The sequence below is a fragment of the Sus scrofa genome, chromosome 1 (genome assembly GCF_000003025.6).
Source record: "Sus scrofa isolate TJ Tabasco breed Duroc chromosome 1, Sscrofa11.1, whole genome shotgun sequence".
Classification (NCBI taxonomy): domain Eukaryota; kingdom Metazoa; phylum Chordata; class Mammalia; order Artiodactyla; family Suidae; genus Sus; species Sus scrofa.
In genome coordinates this window covers 272481787-272499105 of record NC_010443.5, presented here as the reverse complement: position 1 = coordinate 272499105, position 17319 = coordinate 272481787, and the positions used below count along the sequence as shown (strand labels likewise).

At 54.1% G+C, this 17319-nt stretch overlaps 1 protein-coding gene across 4 annotated transcripts in view; it reads left to right on the top strand.

Moving 5' to 3' along the window:
• AK8 (adenylate kinase 8) overlaps window positions 1-1445 on the top strand; it is a 128008-nt gene extending 126563 nt beyond the window's left edge. For 3 of the 4 annotated variants that reach the window (XM_021070835.1, XM_021070821.1, XM_021070826.1), the window contains one exon: window positions 1094-1429. In XM_021070835.1, coding sequence (XP_020926494.1) covers window positions 1094-1331 — 238 coding nt within the window. In that variant the 3' untranslated portion in view covers window positions 1332-1429. Of the gene's footprint in view, window positions 1-1093 lie in introns of all 4 variants that reach the window. The other variant, XM_021070832.1, reaches the window with a different exon arrangement.

Here is a 17319-nt window from a genome sequence, read left to right as displayed (position 1 = left end):
ACAAAAACAACAACAAAAAATAAAACTCAATGTTTTTTTGGCTGCACCCACTGCCTATGGGTGTTCTCGGGCCAGGGATCGAATCTGAACCGCTTTAACCCCCTGCACTGGGCCAGGGAGCGACCCAAGCCTCCGCAGTGACCCAGGCTGCTGCAGTCAGATTCTTAACACACTGCACCACAGTGGGAACTCCAGAAGTACAACTTAAAGTCCCTGCAGGGGTTCCCATCATGGCTCAGTGGTTAATGAACCCGACTAGTATCCACGAGGACTCGGGTTCGATCCCTGGCCCCACTCAGCGGCTTAAGGATCTGGCATTGCCGTGAGCTGTGGTGTAGGTCACAGACACGGCTCAGATCTGGTGTTGCTGTGGCTGTGGTGTAGGCCAGCGACTACAGCTCTGATTAGACCCCTAGCCTGGGAACCTCCATATGCCATGGGCGAGGCCTTGAAAAAACAAAAGACAATAAAATCCCTGCAATTGCAAAGAGGTAGAAGCTTCCATCCTCGGCAGTAACCAGGCCACGTTTCTTCGCAGGGAGTGAGGAGGGGCAGGAGGGAAATACCAGGAGTTTTCTAAACCATAGGCCTGATCTCTCACCTTGCTGCCGGGGGACGCTGGTTTGCTGACCCATGTCAAGTAGGTGGCCTGGGTGGTGCCCTGGCCCGGGGTCTCTCCAACCGTGGCCGCGGCATTTCCGGTCATCTCTGCTCACCCTTGGTGCGGGAATGCCCCGTCCCCCACTGGACCTGCCACCGCGTCGTCAGTAGCAGACGAGGGCCGGACATGCAGCAGGTGCTCAGTAGATACCATTTGAAGGCAGAGCGGGAGAGAGAAGCAAGGACGGGAGTTTGGCCTCGCTCTGCCACCGTACCCTGTCCTGCCACTGATGTGTGTCTCTGGCCGGGGGAAGGGACCACTTTTGGGGTCCCTCTGCGGCTCCCGGCCTGGCCGAGGGCGTGCACACAGCTGGTGCGGCATTGGACGGCGGTGGCGGTGGTGACCCGCTTGCTGCGCAGTAGGTGACCGTGGTCCCTCCCCCGCCCTCTGCATGGCCCGTGGCTGCGTCACCTGCTTCCCCTCCTCCCGCAGGTACCACCTCATGTACAAGCCACCTCCCACCGTGGAAATCCAGGCCCGTCTCCTGCAGAACCCAAAGGACACGGAAGAGCAGGTCAAGCTGAAGATGGACCTGTTCTGCAGGACCTCGGCCGAGCTGGAGCAGTTCTACCAGCCGGTCCTCCCCCTCAACGGGGACCAGGACCCCTACACGGTCTTCGAGCACCTGGAGAGCGGGATCATTAACCCCCTCCCCAACAAAGTCCCCTGACGCGCCGGAGCAAGGAGCAGCCCCCAGGCGAACAAAGTTAATCCCTCGCCCGCCACCTTCTGGAAGCTCCGCCAGGCCAATAAAGAGTGCCAGGTGCCGTTTCGTGTGTCCTGAGGTCAGGAGGCTGGCAGGGGGCCTTGTTTGGGGTCTGGGAGCACAGGAGGCGGTGAAGGGGAGCGGGGCAGCCCGGGCAGCCCTGGAGGAGCTGTGGCTGCAGCACTGGGGGGGCCGTGCGGCCTGGGAGGTCACAGGCCCTCAGAGCCTCTCTTTTCTCACAACCGAAATGGGGGCAGAATAGTACTTGCCTCACGGGGTTGCTGTGGGATTAGATGAGGATGCAGGCAACGCTCTCAGCACAGAGCCTGGCACACGCCACACTCTCAGTAAGTGTAATTTTACCAAAGCCACCGTCTCCAGAGAAGCCTGGCGGGTAGAACTCTCTGGGGTGATGGGCGTGCTCTCTGTTCAACGTGGCTGCGAGCAGCAGGTGGCTGTGGAGCAAGGGGCGTGTGGCTGGGGCAACTGAGAAGATGTTTAAAAAATGGTACTTAATTTTCACTCATTTAAATGTAAAGAGCCACGTGTGGCTAGTGGGGGCTGTGTTAGTGCAGTTCTAGACACCCTTAGCTGTTTCTTAAGACTGGCGGGAACCCCTTGGAAGGCCTGCCTCTGCTCCCACTGAAATAGCCCCTTGGGTCCTACAGAGCACACAGCGCCCAGGGGACAGGACAGTGATGCCTTAGGCCGACAGGCTCTGGATCCTCCCCCATGAGCCCTCCCCTCCTCCCATTATTTTTTTAACCTCGTTAGGAAGGTACTTGGGTGAGTCTCCATCCACAGAAGGGAACACTGTAGCTACAGAGGGTAAGTGACTTGCCTGAGGTCACCTGGATCCATCTGCACCTGAACCCAGAACTCTCGTGCTCTCTGCCTGTGGATCTCTGAGGGCCAGGCCAGCCTGGGCCCAAGACTCGGTTCCAGCCTCTGAGCTCTGGGCAGCTTGGGGACTCCGCGCCTAATGGCTAAAGCCCCTTCCAGCGCAGGGCAGCCCAGAGTCCCTCCAGCAAAGGTCTGACCCTGGCACTGGCCCTTGGAGCCAGTGAACGTGGCAGCCAGCAGCTAGGGTACACGGAGCCAGGGCTCCGGGCCTGCTCTACTGCTTCTGCCCAGGTATGGCAAGTTGAGCCCCAGCCTGCCCTAGTCTGACCTCTGGGGCTAGGCTTTCTCTCCAGAGGCAGCATCCTGGCCTCTGCCCTCCCCCCTGCCTAGTGGCTCAGCGCCCACCCCCACCCCCAGGCACTGGGGTCCACCCTTGGACGCTCTGTCAGGGCCTTGCCTGCTCAGGCCACACTTCATCCCAACTCCCACGGGGCAAAGGGTGTCTACCCTGCAAATCCCCTGACTGTGGGCGGCTGCCTTTGGAGGCCCCAAGACACAGACCACAGGGTCAGACCCAGGGCAAGCACCCCGCGTGGTGATGTTGCCACTTACGCACTTGGACCCAGCACCCCCAGACTGGAGGAAATGGAAAACCAGGAGGGTGGCCAGCGCCATCCTGGCGAGGTCTCACTTCCCTTGCCTCGACCTCCCGTGTGTCACTCCAGGCGCAGGAGGCTGCGTCTCACTTTCGGTGAAGCACCGTTTAGATGCGGATTTTGGCCGAGGACATGCGAAAACCCTCCTGTCTTTGGTGAACATAGTGGGGCTCTCTTTGTGGACCCCCGATCCCTGGGACCGCCCACACCTTTAGCCCTCCTCTTCCTCCACCTGCCCGGTCCCCTCGGAGCAGCTGTGCCAGCCCTGTGCCAGCTCAGGGAGCAGGTGATGTCCCTGCTGAGAGCCTGGGCTGTGGAACCGGACAGCCTGGGTCCCCATGTGACTGTGTGACCTTGGGCAAGTTACTGCACCTCTTTGGATGCTTGTAAAATGAGAACAGATCCTCATTTGTTCTCCGAGGGACTCCTGAGCTCCTATTGCAGGATGAAGTGATTAGTAATCTATACGGAGGCTGAACATAGGGCATAGGGCACACGGTGCGTGCTCAGTAGAGGCAGCCCTTCTCCCTCTCATTGTGGCAGCTCCCCTTGAGGTCAGTGCGGTTTTTAATCCCTGGATGAGGAAATTGGGCCTCCCAGGGGCCAAAGAACTTGTGAAAGCCTGCGCCTGCTACGTGGCAGCAGGGGTCAGGACCCAGCCACTCTCACAGGCCCAGAAACTCCACGTGCTTGTCCCTCGTCGCTGTCGGGGTTGCCAAGGGCATCTGGGCTCGAGGGGGCCCCTCCCTCCCACCCCTCCCAGGTGCTCCCCTTGGACCAATGTCTCCGCCGCGTCCGGAAGCCCCTGGCATCCTAGATGCCCCGCGGCAGCGCCTTGATGGCGCTTCAGCGCCGCCGCAGACGCGGGGACAGCGCGGGCTTCATTGAGATGCGCTCGGCGCGGTCCCCGGCGCCCCTCGGGTGTGCGGCGGGCGGGGCACGCCGCCGGGGTCGGCCCAACACGCACCGGCTCGTGTAGATCGCTCCCCCGGAAGCGGCGAGCACACGACACTCCTCTCACCCCCAACGCGCAGCCCCTCCTCCTGCTGTGCATAGCAAGGCTCCTCCGCCGGTTCTTCTAATTGGAGCCCTCGGCTCCAGCGCCCCGCCTAATTGGGTGTATTAGCATCCGGATCCGGATGTTGCCCTGCTGGTCTCGGGGCTTCCTGGCCCAGGGCTGGAGGGCAAGTGGCGTTCATTTCCAGATCAGAGGCTGTCCTTGAAGTTAAGCAAGGCTTAAGCGAGAGCTGAGTTAATGGGGGCTGAGGTCCGTGAACTGGACTTGCAAGAGAGCCACCCGTTGCAGGTAGCTTTTTGAAAAACAGCTCCCACGTTCATTTGCAGCCTCTTTTATCCTATTCTCCCCGCAGATTCCCTCTGCCTTCTCCCACCTGTCACCCTGGCAGGTGTCCACTAAGGTGCTGTCAGGTCCCTGCCCTGTCCCTTGGCAATGGGAAAGCCCATGGTACAGATGCTCCTTTGAGGTGTCTGCTGCCCTCACCCACCACCTCCCCAGGTGTTTCTCCCCAGGACCCGCACCTGGCTGCCACTGTTGAGACCCAGGTTACACCTGTGCTTACTCTCAGCTGGCCAATCAGCTGCTCCCTCCCAGGAATTTGGATGGAACTGAGAGCCGCTGGTCACTGTTTTCCTGAGGCTCGCAGGGAGGAGAGCACGGTGGGGTCTGGCTGGCCCGTGCACAGCACAGAGCAATGCAGGCCAGTCTGGAGGAACCAAGAGGGAAGCAGACGCGTGCCCACCCGCCCCATTCATTCAACAGGTTGGTGGGGTTTTGTCCGCGCCCCACGCATGCACAAGTTCCTGGGCCAGGGATCGAACCCACAACCACAGCTACAGCCAGAGCCGCAGCTGTGACACTGCTGGATCCTTAACCCACTGAGCCACGAGGAACTCCTCAACAGGTATTTACTGATCCCCTACTGTGGGCCTCGCACTGGGGATATAGCAGAGAAAAGAAAGACAAACATCTCTGCCCTGATGAGGGATCTTACACAGAAGACGATGGAAATGAGAGAGAAAAAGAGACTGCCTCATTTCTTCCTGCTGGTTCCTGAGACGCGTCTCTGCCCTTGGGCCCCATGAAACAGCCCCGCATCCTCCCAGGCAGCTGCCCCTTTTCACTAGGGGGTCAGACAAGGCTCCTGGGCACAGCAGTACGTTAGGACACGCCTAGAGGTGTGCCCAGGGCCATGGCAGCAGGTGACAGGGAAGGTAAGTGAGGCCAGGAGTCACAGCCCCGCCCCCACCCCAGGTGATGGCGGCTTGGGAACCCACTGGAGCCGCATGAGAGTCAGAGGCATCAGGAAAGGGAGCGCATTAGTTGATTACAGAACATGCTTCCATGAAAAAAAAAGTCCTTCTAAATATTTTTATTATAAAATGTTGCTTTTATAAAACTCAAACATGAGTTTCCATCATGGCCCAGTGGGTTAGGGCCTGATGTCTCTGTGAGGATGTGGGTTCGATTCCTTGGCCTCGCTCAGTGGGTTAAGGATCTGGCATTGGATGAACAGATGGGTGGGGAGATAGAAGGTGTGAATTCACCAATGGGACTGTATTGTGTACGCCGCCCCGTAAACGGCTTAAAAAAAAATTGTGCTAAAGCATTTAACATGAGCTCTGCCTCATAAATGTTTCAGCATGCATACAGTATTAACTCTAGGTCCATTGCTGAACAGCAGGTCTCTAGAATTTATTCATTTCCAATAACTAAAACTCCATAGCTGGCATGGGGGAGGGGGCAGCAAGCCCCCCCCCCCCGCCCCCAGCCCCTGGCAACCACCATCCTGCTCCAAGCTTCTGAGTTTGAATCGTCCAGATCCCGCATGTAAGTGAAATCAGGCAACATCTGTCCTCTGCGGCTGGTTTATTTCTCTTAGTCTGATGTTCTCAAAGTTCACCCACGTTGCCACACAAGGCACCTGTCTTTAGCAAAACAATTTCCTGATTTACTTATTTTTTCACAAATAATCCAGGGGCATCAAATTAGCTTCTGACTTTCCAATCGGGTCATTCCTTCCCCGGGACCAGAGGGCTGAGCTCAAGGTTCACAGCTGGCACTTCTGCATGACACCACAGACAGGATTTTAGCGACGCTCGGGTCGTGAGGTCTAGTTTTTCCCAAGTTCATTTTCCTTTGCAAATCTTTTCCACCTGATCCCGGTGGAGGCCAGAATGATGACAGGTGAGTTACAGGTAAACAGCCAGTGGAGCACCAACTGGGCCATTCGCAGAAACAGCCGGCCCCTCGCTGCTCTCCAGGCGGAGAGGAAGAAGCAGCGTGGACCTGTTCCCTGGCCCAGGTAGGAGGTGCTGGTGCGGCGAACCTGCCGGTCGATCCGTGGGGGGTTGGCGGTAGGATCCCGTTCGTGATGGTGGCTCCGTGCTCTCTACAAAGCCGCGAGGTCTTGGAGATGGTCCCAAGATGAGACCCGCCGTGCCTGTCGCGCCCCCGACATCTAGCCCTTGGCCACTGCTAAGCTACCCTCGGTCTCTGGATTTGCTCCTCTGGCCGTTTCATATAATCAGAATCATACGACATGCGGCCTTGCGTGTCTGCCTTTTTCACTTAGTATAAGGCTTTCAGGTCCATCCTCCTTGTCATGCGCGTCAGTACTTCATTCCTTTTACCAAGGAGTTCAAGGAGGTCCCACCGTGGCACAACAGGATCGGCAGTGTCTCTGGAGCGCTGGGATGTAGGTTCAATCCCCGGCCGGGCACAGTGGGTTAAGGATCCGGTGTTGCTGCAGCAGCACAGGTCGAAACCAGCCATGGCTCGGATCTGATCCCTGACCCGGGAACTCCGTATGCCATGGGGTGGCCACAAAAGGGCGGGGGAGGAATAATAGTACCTTGTACGGGTGTCCCGTGCTAGTTGATCCCTTCGTCACCTGATGGGCCCTTCTGAGTTGGTTCTCCTCTTGGGCTGTTGTGGAAAACACTGCTATGAACTTTGCGAACCAGGTCTTGTGTGGACACAGGTTTTAATTTCTTTGGGGCTGTGTCTATATACCCAGGATCGGAATTGCTGGGTCGTTTGGTTACTCCGTGTTTCACCTTTTGAAGAACACTGGACCAGTCCCTAGTTCTGCCCCATGTTACAGCTCCATCGGCGGTACAGCAAGGCTCCAGGTCCTCTATATTCTTGCCAACACCTGCTAGAATCTGCCTTTATCCCCATCCCAGGGGCTCCAAGGTAGTAGCTCCTTGTGGTTTGATTTGCATTTCCCTGGTGACAAATCAAATGGAGCATCTTTTCATGTGTTTATTGGTCATTTGCATATCTTCTTTTGAGAAATGTCACTTCAGGTCTTTTGCCCATTTAAAAATTGGGTTTTGATCTTTTTATTACTGAGCTATGAGTCCTCATGTGTTCCAGATACAAGTCCCTTCTCAGGGATGTGATTTGCAAATGTGGCCTTCCATTCTGTGGGTTGTCTTACCATTTTCTTGAGGTAGTGTTTGTAGTACAAAAGGTTTTTTTAGCTGGATCCAAGTGTGGTGGATTTACAGCCAGGTGGTTCAGTTACGCACACACACATACCCATTCCCGTAGAGGTTACCCCAGACTGTGGAGCAGAGGTCCCTGGGCTGTACAGCAGGTGCCTGTTGACCATCCGTTCCATGAACCATAGTGCGCATGTGCCAGTCCCAAACCCCAGTCCCTCCCTCCCCCCACCTTTCCCCTTTGGTAGTCATAGCTTTGTTTTTGGAGTCTACGAGTCTGTTTCTGTTTTGTAAATAAATTTGTATCATTTTGTTTTAGAGTCCACATGTAAGTGATATCATGTATTTGTCTTTGGCCAAAGTTTTAAACTTTGGTGATGTCCAATTTATCTGTTTGTTTTTTTCCTTTGTCACTTGTGGGTTTGGTGTCACACCTAAGAAGACTTTGCTTAACCCAAAGTATAAACATTTACTCCTATGTTGTCTCCTGAGAGTCTCATAGTCTCAGCTCTTACATTTAGGGGTAGAGGCCATTGTGGGCTTATTTTTCCGTATGGTTTGAGGATGGAGTTCCTTCTTATACATGCAGACCTTTCAGCCACTTTCAAGAATGTGATTTTGGGAGTTCCTCTTGTGGCTCAGCAGGTTAAGAATCCGACTGGTATCCATGAGGATGCAGGTTTGATCCCTGGCCTCGCTCAGTGGGTTAAGGATCGGCTGTTGCCGTGAGCTGCAGCGTAGGTCATAGGTTGCAGATGCGGCTCAGAACCCCTGTTGCTGTGGCTGTGGTGTAGGCTGACGGCTGTAGCTCCAATTCAACCCCTAGCCTGGGAACCTCCATATGCTGCAGGTGTAGCCCTTAAAAAACAAAACAAAACAAAACAAAACAAAAACAGAAACAGACATGGGCAGATATTTAATGGAAAAAAAACAAAATGAGAGAAACAGAATCAGAGATTTAGGAACCAAACTTATGGTCCCCAAAGGGGAAGCAGTTGAGGAAGGGATAAATTAAGAGTTTGGGATTAACATATATAATCTACCATATATAAAATAGATAAATAACAAGGACCTTCTGTGCAGCACACAGAAATCTACTCAATATTCTGTCATAACCTATGTGAAAAGAATTTGAAAAGGAATGGGCATATGTGTAACTGATTCACTTCGCCACACACCTCAAACTCACACAACATCGTGAGTCAGCTATACTCCAATAACATTTATTCATTTATTTATTTTTAGGGCGGTACCTGCAGCATATAAAAGTTCCCAGGCTAAGGGTGGAATCAGAGCTGCAGCTGCCAGCCTCTGCCATAGCAATGCCCGATCTGAGCCATATCTGTGGCCTACACTGCAGCTTGCAGCAATACCGATTCTTAACCCAGGATACACCTCTGATTTGACCCCTCGCCTGGGGACTTCCATATGCCACGGGTTTCGACCTAAAAAGACAAAAAAAAAAAAAAAAAGAGAGAGAGAGAGAGAGAGAAAGAAAGAAAAAAGAAAATAGGAGTTCCCCTTGTGGCTCAGTGGTAATGAACCTGACTAGTATCCATGAGAACGAGGGTTCGATCCCTGGCCTCACTCAGTGGGTTAAAGATCCGGCATTGCTGTGGCTGTGGTGTAGGCCAGCAGCTGCGGCTCCGATTGGACCCCTAACCTGGGAACTTCCATCTGCCGCAAGTGCGGCCATCAGATGAAAGAAAGAAAGAAAAAGCACGAGTGATCCGTAACTGGGGTACCTAGCAAATGTGCAGGGTCCTCTTACCGCACGGCATTGTCACTGCAGAGCAGGCTCACGGCTGTGGCGAGGGCTCCATTTCCGGCCCAGGAATTTCCACGTGCTGGGGCTCAGGCTTCACTGTTACTCATCAGAGGACTGCAGATGATGGTCACAGCAGAGCTGCCCGCTCCTCCCATCAGCATTTACGAGACTGAGGAGCAGAGTGTTGGCGAGAAGCCCCCGGAACCCTCACGCGCTGCCTGTGGGAGGCAGCATTGGTTTAACCCTTTAGAAACACAATGATCTCGGAACACTCCACGGGCCTGCCCGCCTCCTGGCGACTCCTCTCCTCGTATCGCCAAGAGAAATGCACGCCTGCGTATAGAAGGATGTTAACAGCCGCGGTATTTGCCGAAGCCCTAACCTGGAAAGCTGATGGGTCCATCAGTGGTGGCATATTCATGCAATTAAATGTGACAGGGCAATAAAACGAACTCTTGATAAATGCCTCAACTGGGGCCACCCTCACCGCCAGACCCAGAACCCTCTATGTATGACTCGATTGAGATGAAGTTCAAGATCAGGTGAAACACGTCACTCTTGGTACAATCAGAAGTAAATACGTCACCTCTGAGCTGAGCCTAAAGCGAGTCACAAGGGACCTTCGGGGATGTAGGCGTTCCCCGTCCGTCTGGGTAGTCGTGACACCCAAATATATATCTATTTTTGGCTGTACCCTCGGCACATGGAAGTTCTCGGGCCAGGGATCAAGCCTGCGCCTCAGTGGTGACCGGAGCCACAGCAGTGACAACGCCGAGTCCTTAACCCAAGTGTCAGGTGACACACTTTATTGTAAATGTCATGTGTTAATGTAAACGCTGACCGCATCTGAGATAGGCTTTGAGAGCAGCACACACGGACTGAAGAGAAAACCCTGAACAAGGCGTCGGTGGGCATTTTATGGAAGAAAGTATGAATAGCCAATTAAATCAGTTAAAAAAAAGCGCAACCTTTTTAACCAGGGCGATGCGTCCTGTACTGGGACAGGGTTACACGCTCCCAGACTGGCAACAACTTGACCGTCCAGCGGCTCCTAATGTGGAGGGCACGTGGCGCAGTGGGAACTCACCGGCTGCCCCTGCGGGTGGGGAAGGTACCAGCTCATCGGGGTCACCTGAACCGGCAGCAATAAGCGGCTGCAGGTGCGCTCACCAGCGCTGGTGCAACTGGGAGCGGCCAAGAGCCCCCCACCCCCCACCCCCGCAGACCTTTGCCTTCAGCGCGTGCGGCCAGGCTTGGCCAGGCTCGGCCCCGCTCCCAAGGTGGTCTCCCGAGACACGGGTCTGCTACCAGCCTGCGGATGAAGCTGAGTCCCTGGGGAAGGCAGAGCTGGAGAATCAGAGCATCAGGGGCTCAGACCTGGGCCCGGACTGTGTCACCCCAACAGCTGCGCTCCCTTGGCTGTCCTGGGCGACTCTTGGAGACGCGGGTCTTGAAGGACCACCCGCTCTTCCAGCACCAGGGGCCCCAGGGTGGGGGGGTGGTAGGTTTATAGTCTCTTGCCGGGGGACAGTTATGCCCAATGTGGCCCAAACCTCCCGCTCACCCCCAGTGTCTTTGCTGGTTTTAAGGAGGAACCGGGGAAGGGAGGAGAAGGGGACAGAGCCTGGAAGTGGACGTACAGCCGAGTGGGGCCTTAGCCAGGGTGACAGGCTGCTGCTGTCCTGGCAAGGACGGGGTCCTTCCGTCAGAGCCTGCGCCTCTCCCTCCCTGCCTCTTAAAAGCCGTTTAACCGTGTCCGGGGAGTGCGATGCACGGGGCTGACTCACTCTCCCAGTTTCCACGGGACTGAAGGAGCTCTGAGATGTTCAGGTTTAAAACTGGGCGGGTCTTAGGCGAGCAGGGACGAGCTGGTCACCCTGCCGGGCTGATCAAATCTGGGCCCCACAGGCCGGCTGCTTTCAGGATTGGAGACGCGTCGAAAAGCCTGAGCCGATCCTCCCCAGTCAGGGTCGTGGCTCCTGAGGGGCAGGGGAAGAGGAGGAGGAGGAGGGAAAAGAGCGCCTAGGAAACCCTTTCCCTCTGCGGGTCCCCCCAGCGCCCTCTATTGACAAAGCCTAACATCGTGCTCACGGCAAAGCGGGAATGCTGCACAGTCCTGCCTGGTACAGGGGAATGGCGCTAAAGGGTGAGTTTGGCACTGAGTGTTAAAAAACTAAGTGGCACACGTGTACCACTGGCTTTTTAAAAATCTTTTTAGGGCCACACCCATGGCATATGGAGGTTCCCAAGCTAGCGGTCCAATTGGAGCTGTAGCCACTGGCCTACGCCACAGCCACGCCAGATCCAAGCCGTGTCTGCGACCTACACCACAGCTCACGGCAACGCCGGATCCTTAACCCACGGAGCGAGGCCAGGGATGGAAGCTGCGTCTTCATGGATGCTGGTCAGGTTCATTTCCATGGAGCCACAACGGGAACTCCTGACTTGTTCTTGTTTATTGCTGAGTAATATTCCTTTGTGTGTTGTCTACATTGTGTTTATATACTTACCTATTGTTGGACATTTGAGTTGTTTCCAGGCTCTGGAGTATTTTGAACAAAACTGCCATACATATTTCTATGATTTATGTTGGAGGATTCCCTTTATATCCAGAAACCTTGCTTATCTCACCTTATTATGATAATTTATAAGGAGATTGTTTTATACTTTTTTCATGCCCAATCATATCAACCGAGGGTAAGATTTCTATTTTTTTCCAGTCTTTGTATCTTTCTCTTTCTTGTTGCAATGGCCGGAACCCCTGGTACAATATTCAATAGAAGTGCTAATAGCAGGTCTCTTTCTTCTTGTTCCTGATCTCAGGAGAAAAGGTTTCAGTATTTTACCATCAAATATAACATTTGCTGTAAGATTTTTAAAAGATACGTTTTATTAAATTAGGAAGTTAATTGCTCCTCTTCTGAGATTACTTCAGGTTGGTCATTTAAAAATCGTTATTCTTGGACTGTATCGAGATTCTTTTTTCATCTTTCATATCTTTTCATCTTTTTTCATCTTTGGATCATCTTTCATCATGATCACGTGATTTTTGTCTTTTATTCATTGACTGTGGTGAATTACATTGATCGGTTTTTCCAGGTTTATTCCTAGAATAAACCACTTGGGTTGTGTTGTGGTATAATTTTTGTTCTACATTAAATATATTTGATCAAGTATGTAATGAATTCATTTTGGTAATATTCGGTTTAGGGGTGTTGCAGCTGTGATTGTAAGACCGGCTTTGTCTCACGAGGGTTCCCACCAGAGCAGAGGACTGAGACCCTGCGATAAGGCAGGCCTGGGTGTCGGGAGGTGACCCCGGGGCACATGTGGGCATGTGAGACAGGAAGGGGAGAGATGCCGATCAAGTCCAGGGCGAAGGGCAGGAGACTGGGCCACCGGGGGTCCTCTGAGAAGCTGGGGGACACCCCTTGAAATCAGCCCTCCCGCAGGCTGGCATATCGAGCCCTTAGCTCTCACTCCCTCTTGCTTCAGGGACGCCCCGCGGGGAGTTGACTCCCCACCACCACTGCCCTCTGGCCACCAAGCGAGGTCCTGAGGGGCCCGAGGAACCCCCGGGCAGGCGAGAAGAGACACCAGTGCCCAAGTTGAGAAGCTGTTTGGTACTGGAGCCCATCGCTGCGCCTAACAGAGGACTCGGGCACCACGGGGATGTGGCGAGGCAGCAGTGGCTCCGCTGCCGTCCACGCCTTAGACGGCCCACGTGGCGGCTACGCTGGGGCTCTTTACGGGAATGGCCAGCACTCTTTCTTATCTTTTTATTTTTTGCTCTTTAGGGCCACACCAGAGGCATGTGGCAGTTTGCAGGCTAGGGGTCCAATCAGAGCTGCAGCTGCCAGTCTACAGCACAGCTCACAGCAACACCAGATCCTTAACTCACTGAGCAAGGCCAGGGGTTGAACCCTCGTCCTCACGGATCCTAGTCGGGTTTGTTACCACTGAGCCGCGACGGGAACTCCAGCATTCTCTTCAAGTCCTGCTGGAGTTCCCTGGTGGCCTGGCAGTTAAGGATCCAGCCTTGTTGCTGCTGTGGCATGGGCGATGTCCCTGGTCCAGGAACTTCTGCGTGCTGTGGGCACCATCGCCCCCCGCCGCAAGAAAAGAAAAATTGTAGAAATCTCAAAAAGAAGCCCCAGTCTCCGACAAGAGAGGATGAGCCGCGCCAGCCCGCCCCCCGCCGTCGCCATCCACCCGGCCAGGGCGGAGGTGTGCTGCTGCTCGCTTCCACTGCGCTTTCTGTCAGAACCTCTAGCTGCTTGGATGTCCAGGCCGGTTGGCCCCACTAGCGTAGTAACCCTTTGCCTGCCGCTTTGCAGGTGTGAGGCCCCGAAGCACCCGGCAGTGGATCGGTGTTTCAGGTCAGTGGGTTCCTACTGTGTCCCTTGCTGGAGACACCCCGGATCCTGGGGACCCAGGGCCTCTGATCCCGCTGACGCTGAACGTGGGGCGTGGGGAGCACAGCTCCTTCAGGCGGATGGCAGGGAGCTGTGCGACGGGGGGGGGGGGACCAGCTGTGAATGCCAGCTCTTGGGCACGCGGTTCCATCTGATGGCTGTTGTTGGCAATGGCTCTGGATCTGACAGCATCCAGCGTGGGACGCGTAGCTCTGGTCGCGTGGTCACTGCACGTCCCTCGGTCAGGCACGCGGTGCTCCGCAGAGCCCAGCAGACTGTGGCAGAGGCACCGCCCTGTTCGGGGCCCTGGGGTCTGTGCTGCAGCTCATCGGGGCCTTCTGGGGGACTCCGGGTGGCTTCGTCATTTACACAGGTATGTCTGGCTCGACTGGATCTGCCGAGTCATCTGGCCAAGTGACAGGGCGGCCTGCACCGCAGCCCGGACCTGCCGTGGACCCCGCTCCACAGCCTGCTCAGATTCCTGATAAATGAGCCAGAGCCGTCTTCCCAGGAAGGCTGCCTTGGGTCTGAGGAGGCCCCGTGGGCACCAGTGAGCCTTGGTGGGAGGAGGGAAGGGCGCAGAGACTTCCCCTTCACTAAAGGGAAGTCACACCCCAAACCATCCCATGCATCCCGCCACCTGGCTCCCAGTGCCCCCTTCTTGTTCTCCGCATCCCTAGGACGCTGTCGTCTGCGTCCCAGGCCAGCGAGAAATTCTGCAGGATGAACGTCAAACGTCTTCGCGTTTTCCTTCGCCGAAGCGCAGGTGAGTGTCGGGGGAGGAGGAGGGAATGAAGACCACGGGGGCATGGCCGCCGAATGTGCAGCTGGCGAGTTTGGTCAGGGAAGAGCGAGGCACCTGACGCACGCAGGCAGCCAGCAAGCGGGTACGTGGTCGTGGTGGGCGTAACTGTTTATTTGGAACCGGAGCTGCAGTTGCCACACATCATCCTGGCTTTATCTTTATTATTTTTTGGCTACACCTGCAGCATGTGGACGCTCCTGGGCCAGGGATCAAATCCGAGCCACAGCTGCGATTTCTGCCAGATCCTTAACCCACTGTGCCAGGCTGGGGATGGAACCTGTGCCATCGCAGAGACAACACCAGATTTTTAACTCGCTGCACCAGTGGGAGCTGGTGTTGGTGAACAGCAGGTGTTTGTGCCAGCGGGCTCCCCGAGTGGCTTCGATGTCCCGTTTTTCATCATTTTTGGCCAGGCTCCCCCGACAGCCTCTTCTTTCCCCATCCTGCATTTGCTCTGACAGCTCGTTCGCAGCTGCCACGGCCCCACCGTGTACCCAGTCCTGATTTAGTCCCTTCCCTTGACTTCTCTGTGACATTAGGTTCGCTTTCCCCGGGAGGAGGGAGCAGACGTGGGGCAGGACAGTGAACCTGACCTTCAGTGCCTCTCAGGTGAGTGCAAAGGATGACGGGTCCCCTTCTCTGACGGACGTCGAACGTGTGCCTCTGCCTGTCAGTCGGTCCGGAGCGTATCCACTGCCAGGGCTGCGCGCATCTGTTCTGCTGAAGACACGACACCGGACTGGGCTGCATCAGGAGTCGTCCACGCGGTCTGCATCACCAGCCGGCTTTGCCAGGGCCAGCCTGGGGCACCAGGTGGAGGTGATGGGAGACACCGCCACCCTGTCGTGAAGTCTTGGCGGGTGACACACATCCTAGCCATGGCTTCTGACGCACAATCCAGACCGGGGGGGATTTCAGGGCAGCTTCAGGGCTTCTGCTGGGCCCTTTCCGCACAGGTCCAGGGACCAACGCTGGGTGGAACCATCCTGAATGCGAACGCCAGCACTTGGGGCAATGACCCCAGAGTGGCTTTTTGAGCCCATCTTTGGTTTAAAACCAAGCAATACTGGAGTTCCCTGGTGGCTCAGTGGGTTAGGGATCTGGCATTGTCACTGCTGTGATGCAGGTTCAATCCCTGGCCCTGGAATTTCTGCAAGGCATGGGCGTGGCCCCCCCAAAAAAACAAAACAAAACAAAAAAAAAAAAACAAGCAATATCCTCATTATCCACCCAGCTCTCTCACGCGTCAGAACTCCTGGCACAGGGCCCTGCACGTCAAGGCTCCAACGGCCGCCCCAGCCAGCCTGCTGTGGTCACTCCATTTCCTGTTCCTTACCAGCCCAGTGTAACCACTGGGGCCCAGGAGCCTTTCGTCATTGGCACTAGGATGGCCAGTTCCTGGGCAGCAACTCTCACTGTCGATCTTGGACTTCCCGCCTACAGAACTGTAAGACATCAGTTTCTGTTGTTTAAGCCACTCCGTCAATGGCTAACCGAGCTAAGACAAGTGGCTCCTTCAAACAATATACCTGTTGTGCTTACAATGAATGTCGAAGGAAAAGGTATGACAATATAGCATGAAGGCCAGGGACATAAATGGAGTATCATCTACCTTTAAAAAGATTGTAGTCGATATACAATGGGTTAGCTTCGGGTGCACAGCAAAGCGGTTCAGTTACACACACAGAGATTTTTCAGATTCTTGTATAGGTTATTACAACATACTGGGTGTCGAGTTCCCCGAGCCAGGCAGTAGGTCCTTGCTGATCGTCCTCTTCCTACACAATAGTGGTGTGTGTTAATTTCAAACTTCTAATTTGTCCCTGCCCCGTTAGGAACCATACGTTTGTTTTCTCCAGCTATGGGTCTATGTCTATTACGCATGTACGTTCATTTGTATTTTTTTTAGATTCTGCATATCAGTGATATCATATGATATTTGTCTTTGTCTGGCTTACTTCACTTGGTATGATAATCACCCGTGTTGCTGCAAATGGCATTCTTTCATGCGTTTTAATGACTGCGTGGTATTCCGTTGTATAAAGAAACCACACTTTCTTTACCTATTCACTGTCAGTGGACATTTAGGTTGCCTCTGTGTCTTAGCTACTGTACACAGTGCTGCAGTGAACACTGGGGCACATTTCTCTTTCCACATTAAGGTGTTCTCCAGATAGCTGCCCAGGAGTGGGACTGCTGGATCCTATGACAAGCTTATTTTTAGTTTTTTAAGGAAGCTCCATACAGTTCTCCATGGTGGCTGCACCAACAGTGTAGGAGGGCTCCTTTTCTCTGCACCCTCTCCGGCATTGATTATGTGTAGACGTTCTGACGATGGCTGTTCTGACTGGTGTGAGGTGATACCTCATTGTGGCTTTGATTTGCATTTCTCTGATTAAAAATGATGAGCATTTTTTTCATGTGCCTGTGGGCCATCTGATGTCTTCTTTGGAGAAATAGCTAGATCTCCTGCCCACTTTTTTGATTGGGCTTTTTAGAATTGAGCTCTCTGAGCTGTCTGTATATACTGGCAATGAATCCTTTGGTCGCATCATTTGCGAACGCTTTCTCCCAGTCCGTAGGTTGTCTTTTTGTTTTGTTTATGGTTTCCTTTGCTGTGCAAAAGCTCGTAAGTTTGCTTAGGTCCCATTGGTTTATTTTTATTTCCATCACTCTAGGAGATGGACCCAAAAAAGATATTGCTGTGATTTATGTCAAAGAGTGTTGAGCCTATGTTTTCCTGTAGTTTCATAGTATCCAGTCTTACATTTAGGCCTTAATCCATCTTGAATTTATTTTTGTGTGTGGTGTTAAGAGAATATTCCAATTTCTTTCTTTTACATGGAGCTGTCCAGTTTTTCCAGCACCACTTATTGAGGAGACTGTTTTTTCTCCATTGTATACTTTTTTTTTTTTTTTTTTTTTTTGGTCTTTTCTAGGGCTGCACATGTGGCACATGGAGGTTCCCAGGCTAGGCCTACCCCACAGCCACAGCAGT